At 34.7% G+C, this 14,475-nt stretch overlaps 2 protein-coding genes across 2 annotated transcripts; one reads left to right on the forward strand and one right to left on the reverse strand.

Annotated features, from left to right (window-relative positions):
• Window positions 1-9,825: 9,825 nt before the first annotated feature.
• Window positions 9,826-12,087, forward strand: LOC122585277. The gene is made up of 7 exons (XM_043757397.1): window positions 9,826-9,912; window positions 10,033-10,119; window positions 10,447-10,653; window positions 10,864-11,028; window positions 11,301-11,354; window positions 11,449-11,592; window positions 11,716-12,087. Exons 1-7 carry the CDS (start codon window positions 9,826-9,828, stop codon window positions 12,085-12,087), a joined length of 1,116 nt encoding a protein of 371 aa, XP_043613332.1.
• An 83-nt stretch (window positions 12,088-12,170) lies between these two features.
• LOC122585291 (protein ALP1-like) lies at window positions 12,171-14,469 on the reverse strand. Its single transcript, XM_043757412.1, has 4 exons — window positions 14,297-14,469; window positions 13,861-14,183; window positions 12,993-13,666; window positions 12,171-12,245 (listed from the first exon to the last, which is right to left on the reverse strand). The coding sequence occupies exons 1-4, from the start codon at window positions 14,467-14,469 to the stop codon at window positions 12,171-12,173; spliced, it is 1,245 nt and encodes a 414-aa protein (XP_043613347.1).
• Window positions 14,470-14,475: the final 6 nt, after the last annotated feature.

Genomic DNA, 14,475 nt, shown 5'->3' on the forward strand with positions numbered 1-14,475 from the left:
CGCCAAACCTTTTTTTTTTTCAATTAATTAAAAATCAATGACATGAGATAATAATCAATTAGGTTATGTAATCTCTTATTCCTTTTTAGGTTTTGCTACTGTTAATATTTAATTGTTTTATTCTTCGACTAATAGCTGGTGAAAATGTAATCAACCCTTTCCTTGATGGCAATCAATACTTCATATTTGATGTAGTTTCACAAAGGTTAACTTTATGAAGTTTTTACGATGAGTTTAGGAATTTAAGAAGAAGTCATCTCACTAAGAAGAGACGTAATCTGAAAAGAGAAAAGTTTGTAAATGTAGATATAATATACTATGATATCCGCCATAGATTTAAAAATTCGGGCTAATAATTTCTATTTGATAGCATGTTGCCTGTGTTTAATGAAAGGGAATCGCCATCAAAAAGTTGTTCATGAACTAAGAGAGAGCGGGCATACGACGTATATCAAAGGTTGTATTCCTTTAAAGGTTCATATCCGCTACCTAAGCTTTGGAGATGGAGATAATATCCGCAGATTTGGTTATCCCACTCTCAGAGACTCCATCATTACCTTTTCAAAACCGCTAAAAACGAGTCAACTTGGAGCATATTCTAAACATCATATAGTTGATTTCATGTTTCTTATATGTGAGGGTTCCCGAAACAAACTTTTAGGCGACTCATTCCATAAATTGTTTCATAGTTATAAACTAATCTGTCTTGTTCCTATGTACACCTAACTCTCAGTGAGGTGAAGTCAAGGGGAAGATTCGCAAAATATATAAGGTACCCATAAAAGAGTTCGATTTAAAGGCTTTCGAAGATTTGGGTACCAAGGTTGTGACAACAATTATTGAGGGTAGTTTTGAGCACATACCGAGGTTGTTCGATTTGAATCTACAAGTAATTGGAGCAAGTGTGGAAGGAGAGCGGTTGCAACTTATCGAATCTTCATGTTATCTTCTGAATAGGGGTTTAGCGAGTCACGGGGATGGCCGATTTGGATCCACATAGTAGCAAGTTTAGCGGGAGTTGAGAAAGTGTCGGGGGTGGTCGATTTGAATGTGCAAGTGAAAATTGTGATTGGGTTTTAAGTTTTTGGTTCTTGTTATTTTATTCAGAAAAGTCACGATACAATATATAGCCACATATATCTTATGGCCCAAGCAAAAAACTAGAAATCAGGGGACAAACAAGGAAACAAATATTAGGAAACAATATTAATCCTATACTAGGAGATATACGATTTGTCAAGTAGATCACGCAGCACCTGTGTTCCCAAAGGCTTAGTGAACAAATCTGCAACCTGTTGTTTACTCGCCACATATATTGGTAAAATTTCCTTAGACTCAACTCGTTCTCGTACAAAAAAACAGTCCATCTCATCATGCTTGGTTCGCTCATGGAAAACTGGATTGTTAGCAATGTGTCGAGCGGCTTCGTTGTCACAATAAAGAGGAGTAGCTTCGGTTAAATTAATTTCAAAATCTTTGAGCAGCCACCTCATCCAAAGAACTTCACTAACTGTGGTGGCCATAGCTCGATATTCCGCTTCTGCGGAAGAACGTGAGACCACGGATTGCTTCTTAGTTTTCCAAGACACAGGAGCGCCTCCTAAAAGTAACAAATAACCTGTCCGGGATCGTCGAGTGTAAGGGCATCCCAACCAGTCCGCATCACAAAAAGCAACAAGATCAAAACCACCATTTTTCGGTATAAATATACCTTGTCCAAGAGTAGCCTTTATATACCGAAGCACTCGAATCGCTGCATTCATGTGATCTTCTCTAGGATCAGAAACAAATTGACTGAGAATATTTACTGCATAAGCAATGTCAGGTCTCGTGGCTTGAAGATAGAGTAGTCTTCCAATGAGACGACGATAAAGGGTTGCATCAACTTTATGACCTTCAGAACATTGATCAAGCTTTAAATTTTGCTCCATAGGGAAAGCACTGGGTCGACATCCAAGTTGTCCACAATCAGAAAGAATGTCCATGGAGTATTTATGTTGGCTAAGAACAACTCCATCATCCGTGTAGGCGACTTCAATCCCCAAGAAATACGTCAAAGGACCAAGATTCTTGATGCTAAAATTTGTATGTAGATATGCCTTGGTTTTCTCGACCAAATCCACATAATTTTCGGTAACAATAACATCATCAACATATATCAAAATTGCAACAAATTTATCACCTTCTTTGTAGGTAAAAAGGGAGTGATCTGCCTTTGATTGTATGAAACCAAGCCTTAACAAAGAATCTGTAAACTTTTGGTACCAAGTACGAGAAGCTTGCTTCAAACCGTATAATGACTTCTTTAACCGACAAACTCTAGTTTCTTCCTTGTCAGAAAAACCTTGCGGAATCTTCATGTATATTTCTTCTTGTAGATCTCCATGAAGAAACACATTATTCACATCGAGTTGGTGTAACAACCAATTCCTTTTTACTGCCACAGTAATGAGAGTTCGAACGGTTACCAATTTCGCAACGGGGGCAAACGTATCGTGATAGTCGACACCTGCTATTTGAGTAAAACCTCTTGCCACAAGTCGAGCCTTGTATCTCTCTATTTCTCCATCGGGTTTATATTTAATTTTATAAACCCATTTTGAATCTATTGCATGCTTTCCTTCTGGTAATTTTTCCAACACCCAGGTTTCATTATCTTCGAGAGCCTTAATTTCATGTTGCATTGCATCTTGCCAGTTTTTATCCTTCATAGCTTCCTTGAAAGAACTCGGCTCAATAACCGAAGTTATAGCCGCTAAAAAAGCTTTATGAGATGTAGAAAAATTATCATAAGAAACATAATTTGCAAGAGGATGTACCGTAGAAGAAGTTCGATCGTGCACGGGCTTTGCATGGTCGATGGATGGTGGTAGCGATACTTCAAAATCCTGCAGCCTTGAGGAAGGAAACCTAGTTCTAGTAACTTTCTGTATTGGAGGTTCATTATGAGTTGGTTCGATTTCTTCATTGTTAATAGGTGGACTATTACTTAAAATGTGAGGGGTATCTTGAATGGGAATTGGTTCAATGGGAACATTGGTGGTAGTCTCTGTTTCATCTATTTCAACAAAACCATGCTTAGTCCAATTCAAAACGTCACTAATTCCATCCATATTATCATGAGACTTAAGATGCAAAAAAGGAAGATTATTTTCAACAAATTTGACATCACGAGAAATAGCTATTTTTCCATGTTCAACATCAAAAATTCTATATCCTTTAGTACCTTGCGGATATCCCATAAATATCCCTGGTCTCCCCCTGAATTCGAACTTATCGCCTCCCGTTTCAATACTACTATAATAGACCAAACACCCCAACGTTCTCATATGATCATAGTTTGGTTTTTGTCCAAAGATTATTTCATAGGGAGTTCGATTTTTAATCACTTTGGATGGGAGGCGATTAATGATATAGGTGGCGGTTTCTATACATTCTCCCCAAAAACGTTTCGGAATATTTGCTTGAAACATTAGAGCCCGGGCGGTTTCAAGAAGGTGTCAGTGTTTTCGTTCCACAACCCCATTTTGTTGTGGGGTGTGGGGACAACTAGTTTCAAGCAAAATGCCTTGACTAGCATAAAAGTCTTTCATCCTATTCGAGGTGAATTCTCCCCCATTATCACTTCTAATTCGTTTTATGGATTTTGAAAATTGATTTTTGACCATATTATGAAAATTTATCAAACAACCGCTCGCATCACTTTTATGTTTAATAAGGAAAACCCAAAGAGCTCTACTATAATCATCAACAATGGTCAAGAAAAAATTGGCATTAGTGGTTGACGATTTACGATATTTACCCCAAATGTCACAATGAATTAACTCAAAACAATCATTAGTCTTAATAAAACTTTTAGGAAAGGGGGTTCGTGTGTGTTTAGCTTTAACACAAGAATCACAAACATAATCTCCAAAATCAAAAGAAACATCTCTTAAAAAATCTATATGCGACAATTTAGAATGGGAAGCATGACCTAATCTTGAATGCCAAATCTTAGCGTCAACCTTGCTTGCCATGGCTCTCCTTGCTTGTGCTACCATTGCCATCCGATATAGACCATTCACGCATTTGCCCGTGCCAATCAACTTCTTCGATCGTAAGCCCTGCATTACAAAAAAATCGGGAAAGAAACTCACTACACATTGTAATTCTTTCGCTAATTTACTTACAGAAAGTAGATTGCAATTAAAATCTGGAACAAATAAAACATCATTGACTTTGTTTTCTCCATTCAACATGCAAGTTCCTTTAGCATGAACAGGAACATTAACACCATTAGGTATCATAATGGGTGTTTCTTGTGTAATGGAAGAATTACTTTCAAGGGATTCGAGCGCGTGAACCACATGGTCAGTTGAGCCCGAGTCCACAATCCAATCACGAGGTAGTTTATTGATCTTACCAGCCATGTTTGCCTTACGTATGTTATCTGCTTCTGCCCTTTTTTCATTCACATTGAAATGCTTCATAAGCGCTTGATATTGTGCATCAGTGAGTCCAGCCAGCCCAGGTTTGGCCTCTACGTAAGCTGCTTTCGATTTCATCTTCTCATTCTTCCCTTTTCCCTGCCACCAATCAGGATACCCAATAATTCTAAAACAACCTTCTCGTTTATGACCATCTTTCCCGCATTCGCTACAATTCTCAGTTTTCTCTTCCGTGTTTCGTTTGAAATCCCTAGAGTTTCCCTTATAATTACGTCCAAAATTAGAAGGTCCATCACGCCAACCTTGTGTTTTAAATGCGGCTGGCTCCACAGCAGTTCGTTTGGTCGACACAATTATTTTTTGTTGTTCTTCTTCAGACGCGAGACGGTAGGCTTCTCCAAGGGTTGGTGATGTTTTCATAGACAGGACATGAGTTCTTATGGTAGAAAACTCAGTGTCCAGTCCCATCAAAAATTCATATAGACGCTCCTTTTCCTTAAAATCAACTAACCTTTTTCCAATCTCACACGTACAGTGACCACACGTGCATTGTGGAATCGGCAACACTGAACTTATTTCATCCCATATACCACGAAGCTTGGTATAGTAGGAAGAAACGGATGATCCATCTTGATGAGAACAAGAAAGCAACTGCTTTAATTCATAGGCTCGAGGTGCATTCTCTTTGCCGAATCTTTCTTTTAAATCTTTCCAAATCGCAGCGGATGTGTTAGCATATCGAATACTCGTCCTAATGTCTTTGTCCATTGCGGTTGTGAACCATCCAATGATCATAGCATCACAACGCATCCAAGGCATGTAGTCTTCAGATGCTTTTTCTGGTTTAGGGATCGTTTCGTCAACGAAGCCCATCTTGTTTTTTGCGAACAGGAAATTGGCCATCTCCTTAGACCAATCGTTGTAATTCGAGTCATTCAGAATTTCGTTTACGTGTAATTGTTTAGGGAGGTCGGATGGGTGTATATAATACGGCGAGCTTGCATCAATGGCGGGGGATTTGCCACTGTTGTTGCTGCTGGACTTTTCTCCAGCCATAAAAAAATTATGATATTCAAAAAGGGTTATGTTGTTTGATTTGTTTTTGACGGCTACAATCTAAAGCAGCCAATGGGATTAGTTTTGATAAAATAATCAACCATTCACTTTAATTAATGAAACAAACAGAATGAATTTTGAGTTGGATTGTGACGTCGTAATATAAGGTTTTTTTTTTTTTTTTTTTTTTTTTTTTTTTTTTTTTTTGTTTGTTTACGATTGTGGCTCTGATGCCATGAAAATTGTGATTGGGTTTTAAGTTTTTGGTTCTTGTTATTTTATTCAGAAAAGTCACGATACAATATATAGCCACATATATCTTATGGCCCAAGCAAAAAACTAGAAATCAGGGGACAAACAAGGAAACAAATATTAGGAAACAATATTAATCCTATACTAGAAGATATACGATCCTTTAGCAAGTTATAGGATGAGTATGTGACAGGAGCAGGTAAATGGACAAGTAAGGGTAGTGAGATATGCAATAACCAATCCACCTAACAGGTATATAGTGAGAGGGAGTTCCTTCCTTCCACTATCTGATTTCCTTTGCCCTCTGTTTCTTAATCCCGCTGCTGACCTGACCTAGTCTGATCGGGATTAGGTTTGTATCACGATACCTAGAAATACTTTTTGAAACTTTAAAACACATCTATATGTCTTTTGAACCGTTGAAGTTGAATAAAGTGTCATTAAAGAATTGCTATATATATATATTATCAAACCTCAATAGAAAACTCCTAAAATCATAACAAATTAAATAAACTATTTATTTATAGTTTTATACTTAACACAAACATACAATTAAGTAGGGTTGAACAAAAACCAAACCGAAAATCAAAATATACTGAGAAAAACAAAACCGAAAAACCAAAAACCGAACTAAACCATCGAGTTTGGTTTTGGTTTTCCAAAAACCAAATGAAAATCGGTTCCGTTTTCGGTTTCGTATGAAAAACCAAACTGCGAAAACCGAACCGAGCTGAACATCATTTATAAGTCAATGTATTTTGTAATTATATCACTGTACTTGTATTTCCATTACTCACGGTAACTTTCTTGCTTTTTAGTGTACAAATAAAAGCTAATATAGAAACTGTTAATGTATGTGTTTACAAGTACAGTATTCATTATTAGAAACTATATTCAGAAATTAGATGCCATAAGTTTTTAAAATATCTGCTTTGCTTCAGTGATGGTTTTATATTTTATAATTTACGTATATGTATAGATTTATAAACCATCTCATGTGTCATCTCTTATCATCTCACGTTCATTACTCATATGCCATCTTCAATTTCCAACATGAAAGTTATATATGTCTCCAACTACCCTGTCACGAATAAAAAAACCAAAATCAAACCGAACCGACCCAAAATTAAATTCAATGGTTTTTGGTTTAAAAAAACCGAAAGATTCAGTTCGGTTTTTTATTTTAGCCAAAAACCGATCCAAACAAAACCGTGCTTACCCCTTAAGCATTAAAAATAAAAGTAAAAAAGACACGAGTATTGTGTGAAGTTGGCGTTGAGTACGTTATATTCACACAACGATGGGTGCGTGACAAGATTTTGAACAATCGAAGACAATTACAAAAATAAATAAATTTTGAAGCAGGTTTTAAAAAAATCATCCAATATATAATAATTTTTATTTTCTAAGAACAAGAAAAATTATGACAAATTAAAATTATCTTATAGAAACGGACCTAAAAGATAAATAAATAAATAAGAAAGATTTGAGCAAGTAGCTTTGAAAAAAAAATATTGAATGAAAAAACGCACGAGTGTAACATTACAAGCTTGTAGAACATGAAAAGCTTGTAGAACATGAAATAGACTTACAAAAGTTGATGAGTTTCTAAATCCATGTGTTTTGTAATCCAAGAGAATGGAAGTTGATATATGAAAAATAAAAAGAAAGAGAATGAGAAGACTTGTGTTTCCTTTATATTTGAGAAATGATGGAAAGAAAGGAAATATATTAGAGATAGGTTGGTCAAAAAGATATGTGGGGTATGTGAGTAAACAAAGTGTGGATAATTGTGGTAGGTGGTTCATTTACTTTTTTTTTCTTTCATCTTTGTCGGTTTTTCAAGAAACAAAAAGAAAAGAAATTTTGTTTTACTTTTGTATCATGTAAAATATATTACATTAGCTGGGGTTAATGTAAAAGAAATAAGATAAAATATTGATACTTGAATTATGATAAAATTGATACAGAAAGATTCACGAAGTACAAATATTTATATTGATACACAATGATTTTCATGATATCATATTGATTTTCTGGTAAAAAGAAGAATATTGTTTTATTTGTTTTTAATTAATTAAATACATATTTTATTTTAACTATACCTATATTAGTTATAGATTTAGATGTGAGTGTATGTGAAATGTTCATTTGAAAAATAAATTTTTTAAAAACTGATCAAAACACGTTGTGATATGAATTTAACACAATGTGTTTTTATAGTGTAATCTAAAAACACATTGTGTTAAGTTTTCAATCACAATGTGTTTTTGATAGTGCGTAAAAATCAGAAAATTGTTCAAACATGCTGTGATGTGAGCTTTACACAATGTGTTTTGAAAAACACATTAACACATTGTGTAAAGCTCACATCACAGTGTGTGTTGGTCAGTTTTTTAGTTTTTACGAAAATTTTAGTTTTTACGAAAATTTTAGTTTTTAAATGATAACAACCCGTAAGTGTATATATATGTATATAGAAAATTTTTTTGTGAAAATCACAGTTTGTTTAACAGAAGTATCCATGAGAATTTTTATCATTCGCATTATCCATTAGTTATCATATACAGTATAGGGCATTATTGTATGTATGTACACTTGTTTAATCAATTGTGCTAAAGCTGATGTTCCTATGTTGCTCTACTATCGAAGTGGCCAATGGAGGTTTAAACGTGAGTTGTCTAGTTTTTGGAAAAAAGTGATTTGTGTTTTACATGATAGTATTAAAAGTTGGTGTTTCCTCTCTCTTAAGTTAGCAAGTGAAGGGGTATGGAAAAATATTGTAAATTCCGTAGAAAGAGTGAAGGTGGCTGGAGTTGGGTTGGATCAAGTGTTCAAAGGTTGTTGGCAATGGGAAAAGTATTAGATTTTGGCTCGACCCGTCGTTGGGAAATGGGCCGCTCAAAATTTTCAAAGGTTTTTTCAACTGGAAAAACAAATTTCATTTCTTTTTGCAATGAAGATTATCATTCTTTTATTTCCAAAAGTATCTGCTTCAGAAGTGACCATTGGACATTGGTGCACAATCTCTCGCTTATTGATATCCAATCCAAAATATAGAATGAACAAAACTTTGGAAAACAACACCATTAGTAGTACTGGTAGAGTGGTGGTTAAACTCTCTAATATTTGAGACAGCCTCATAAAATACTCATAAAAAATTTATACTACGCAAAACAAGCGGTTCATGTAGTTCACAGGCTGCGGCACTGGCCGGTACCCTTGGACACTACCCTGGATCAACCTTGAATTCGAAGAACGATTTAGTGCTTTTTATTTTTTATTTTTCAGTCATTAAATGTTAAGTGTATTAAGTGACTGAATACATAAATAATGTCATTAAGTAAAATATTAGAATATAGGTAAATGACGGTTACTTTTATTTATTAAGTAAAAAAAATTCATAAAATTTGAATAAATGATTAGGTTTCTAATTATTAAATTTATATTAATTAAAAAGGAAACAAAGATATAGATCCATAGAGGCGATTCATTAAATATCATCCCGAAGTTAATTAAGACTATATGATTAGCATACAAAATCTAAATGAAATTAATACTGTAATTATATCAAGCTACAAAATTCGTTTTATTTGGAATACAAATTAATATACATACCAAAATACCAGATACCACAACAACAATTATAACATTTTATTGACTACATTGGAAATTTTCGATATGATCACATTCAAAGTCGAAGTCAAATCACTGATATTATATATATTAATTTGATTTGATTTGATTTGATGTGTTATATATATTAAGATCTTTATTATCAATTACTCTTCCATTTAATTCTAAATATCTCCGATACTTTAAATTATGGTTTTGCATAGCAGTATATACATGTACATGTTATATATATCGATTAATATATTATATACGTTGACAAACTTTGTAGGAAAAACACCCTACAATAACAAATTGCATACGTTTAATTTTGAAGAAGAATTGAACACGATAACATAGAATGATGCAGTCTATCTCTTTGATCGTTTTGATTTTTATGTTGTATATCTTGTTGTTTTCACCTGTTTTTGCTTCAAAGGTTATTAACGATTTCCGACAGTTAAATAGAACCTACATGTCAAGAAGTGATGAGTTGAAGACGATGAAGTGGATTAATGCCCGTCTTAAGAAAATCAACAAACCTTTTGTTAAGTCAATTAAGGTAACGTTTTTCAAAAATTGTACTTCCTGGTTTATAAACCTGTGTTTTATTCTGTTCAGATTCTTGAGTTTTTGGTGTTAATTAATTACTAATCTTTAAATTGTTTATGTTTTGAATCAGAGTTCAGATGGAGACATAATCGATTGTGTTTTATTTAATCTTCAGCCAACATTTGATCTCCCGGAGATCAAAGAAAAAATGAACTTGGTATGTTAAAGTATTTAATTAGTACTATAAATTATATGTATTCTATAGAGATAAGTACGTAGGAATGTATATAACTTCTTGGATGTTTATTGTATGTAATGAACTTTGAAATCCAGATTATTGGATGTATCTGACCAATCAAAAACTTACAAGTGGCAGCTCATATACCCGGATACATCAAATAACCGGGATTTGAAAGTTGATTGCATACAATTAAACATTCGAGTAGTTCATTACTCAACATAAACATTTGTGTATACCTCATTACATTCTCAGGTACATATCTCATTTCTATAATAGAATTTACCTTCTTCGCTAAATGTTTAGGATCCACCTGAGATGCCAAAAGGACATGATAGTACTACAATGGAAACAGAGATCAAGCAGTTATGGAGTTCAAAGGGTGAATCATGCCCAAATGGCACAATTCCTATTAGAAGAACAACTGCAAGCGACGTTTTGAGATCCATGTCAATTTCTAAATCGGTAAAGAAAGTTGGTAGAAAAGGCTTCTCGGGTGCTCAAGACCATGAGGTGTACAATTTTAATCTCGTGCATCTTTTACACTAATTATAAGTTGATTGATAAACGTAAAAAAAAGGGTAATGGTGGTATTCTAGCCCCAGTACAACAACTGGATATATACTTATCAACTCATCCCGTATAAGCCATATGAATTGATCGATATACATATCTATATGACTATATCGTTTGCCATTTAACATGTTGTATTGTATGTTTCAGCATGCAACAGGGTATGTAACAGATGGAAAATTCTATGGAACAAAAGCACTTATGAATGTATGGAAACCATATGTTGCTAAATACTATGATTTTAGCCTTTCACAAATTTGGGTTTCTTCTGATGTTCCAACTCATGATGTCCAAACTGTTGAAGCTGGTTGGCATGTAAGTTCATCCCTCCGATCATTTAAATAAAACACAACAACTATACTCAATCCGTCAAGGACCAAGTATTGGAATATGACATTTAAGTGACAATCATACCTTTATTCGACGATATATATATATCAAAAATGTAACTACAAAGTTATTCAAATAAAATCATTAACATTCATGAAACATATATGTATGTTTATCTACCATCTACACTATCATTTCTAAGTATGTGCACACAATTGTATATATGTATGATACAATCTATTTTGTTATAATAACAGGCTGTACCAATTCTATACCAAGATAATAATCCAAGGATATTCATTTACTGGACTGTAAGTTCCGATTACTTGATGAGTCTTTTAATAGTCTTTTAAGATTGTACAATTAATCAGTACTTATAGTTTGAAACTACAAAAAAAATTACAGCCTAACAGCTATCGATCAGGCTGCTACAATTTGCAATGTCCGGGATTTGTTCAAACCAATACTAGAATTGCCCTTGGAGCTGCGATATATCCATTTTCAACATATAACGATAAGCAATATGATATCGCCTTCTTGATCTGGAAGGTAAGTGCAAATGATCCACCCCTTTTAAAAAAAAATAACATAGTAATGCATAACTATTTTCTTTTATCATCCATTTGAAATATTAGCAAACCATAATCGTGATGTATGTAACTTAATCTCTAGGACATAAAGAGTGGCGACTGGTGGTTAAAGGCGGGAAGTGAAATGATAGGATACTGGCCCCAGACTTTATTCACAGACCTTCGTGATCACGCAACGTCAATAGAATATGGAGGAGAAGTGTATTCACGGAACTTGCATAATCATACATCGACCCAAATGGGCAGCGGTCACTTCCCAAATGAAGGGTTTGGTAAAGCAGCATATGCCAGAAACTTGGAAATAGTTAATGAGGATAACACCTTAAATCCAGTGCCTAATTTGAAAGCGATAGCTGATAAACCCAATTGTTATGGTGTTAAAAGCGGGTATAGTAAAACTTGGGGTAATTATATCTTTTTTGGAGGACCTGGAAATAATCCAAACTGTCCCTAATAAATTGTTGGATACTATTCACTCTTGATGATAATGGCAATATGATTATCTTTTTGTGGCGCATTTGCTTGCTTGGTTTTAATTTATGGTCTTGGAACAATAAGATGATTCAAAACTACGTTAAAGGTTTGATGTGTCATGACTTTTACTAACATAACCTGTATTATATACTTACAAACCATTCTAAAACTATATCTTAGAGGTCAGCATAATCTACAATATGATCTAATAGCATTTAACTCGGTCAAGCCATTGTATGTGTGATTGTGGCTTTATATTGCAAGTTTTTCCATCAATCAGGTAACAAATTTTGTAAAACTTAAATGCCAACATAATCAAAGGATATGACACTGACACCTACAAACAACCTTGATAAACCATATTAGAGGTTTATAAATTTTCTATGTAATGAAACATTGACAATATGCATCATAAATCGGTCTAGGATTGACTAGCACTAATTCCCCCTCCGCGAATGCTTTGAGGGACCACTATAGTGGACTTATGTGGAAATAGGTTGCGGGATGGAATCCGGGCTCACTCCATAGAATGGTGTCAAAAGACAGAATGAACATTACCTTAACGATATCCTAGGGACAGAGTTAGTTGATGCCCAAAAGACGGGGAGAGCTTCCCCACTCCTCCCCTCCCCTCCCTGATTTTTCTTCTCCTCCCCTCCCCTCCTCTTTTGCTAGGAGTACCTCGCCACCCCTCCCTTCCCCTCCCCACCCTTTTCTATTTAATTTCATTTCTATTTATTTTTTAAAACTAAAACAATTTTATTTAATAATTTAAAACTACTACAATATTATAAATAAAACAAACAACAAAATAAAACAACAAATCCAAATATCAAACTACAATATTAAAAACGAAACGACAACACAATACATAAATAAACTAACGATCGATGCTCGGGATGAATGTGCGATGAATATGGTCAATGAGATCCATCTTAAGATCTTCGTGAACGCTTGAGTCATATATCTCAAAAGTTGTTCATCCGATGGCTGTGGCGCAACTGGGGGATCCTGAATGTAATCAGGACTTATAGCGTGGTCCTCGTCCTTTAAAATCATGTTATGAAGAATATAACACGCATACATGATCTTACGGATGGAGGTTTCTTCCATTTGTCGTGCCGGTTCTCTAAGTATTTTCCACTTTTTTTTAATAATACCAAAAGCTCGCTCTACGTCCTTCCTTGCAGCCTCCTGTGCCTTAGCATACCGAATCCTTTTCTCACCGGTTGGATGCTGTATCGTTTTCACAAACATCGCATATCTTGGGTAGATCCCATCCACTAGATAATACGGGTACCGATATTCGGTTCCATTTACAGTGAAAGGAACCAACGGTGCTGTGCCGTCTTCAAAAGGGTTGAACAAAGGAGATTGGTTCAACACATTAATGTCGTTGTTTGAACCGGCAACACCAAAGTATGCGTGCCAAATCCAACAATCCTGTGAAGCAATTGCTTCAAGCGATATCGTCGGCCCGTGATGGTTACCTCGCGTGTACTGACCACGCCAAGCTACTGGACAATTATCCCAAGCCCAGTGTGTACAATCAAGACTCCCTATAAACATTTATACATTATTAACTAAACTACGTAATATATATATATATATATATATACATTTATACATTATTAACTAAACTACATAATATATATATATACTTTTATACATTATTAACTAAACTACGTAATATATATATATATACATTTATACATTATTAACTAAAAAATATATATATTAAGTTAAGATATACCTAACATGCCGGGGAAACCATGGTAAGACGCATGATGATCAAGAATGCGTTGTGTATCAGTACGCGTTGGCCTACGCAAGTATTCATGCCGATATAACTTAATGACTCCATCACAAAAAGCATTAAGGGTTTCACGTGACGATCTTTCCGACATATTTAGGTAATCATCTAAACTATCGGGATTACTACCATAGCCTAACTGGCGAACTGCAGATGTGCATCTCTGTAAAGCCGAAAACCCCCATCTACCACGCGCGTCGATCTTCCTCTTAAAAAAACTAAAATTGTTTTCCAAATCTAAAGCTATCTTCACAAACAACCGTCTACTCATACGAAACCGTTTTCTAAAAAAGTCTCATTAAATTTCGGTTCTTCGGCAAAGTAATCTCAAAAAAGACGGTTGTGAGACTCACCACGATCGTCCCGTCTTGTATACGTTCTTGAAGAGGAGGCAGTATTGCGGACATCTTGTTGAATTGCATAATGCACCATTGTGAATAGATTGATATAACGGTCCGTCTCGTCGGATGAACTCGAATCCGATTGAAAATTTGGGGGTGTTGAGCCGTGATTATCAAGAAATAAAGGATTGTTGAAGAAAGGGTTCATGATTAC

This window comes from Erigeron canadensis, chromosome 1 (genome assembly GCF_010389155.1).
Source record: "Erigeron canadensis isolate Cc75 chromosome 1, C_canadensis_v1, whole genome shotgun sequence".
Classification (NCBI taxonomy): Eukaryota; Viridiplantae; Streptophyta; class Magnoliopsida; order Asterales; family Asteraceae; genus Erigeron; species Erigeron canadensis.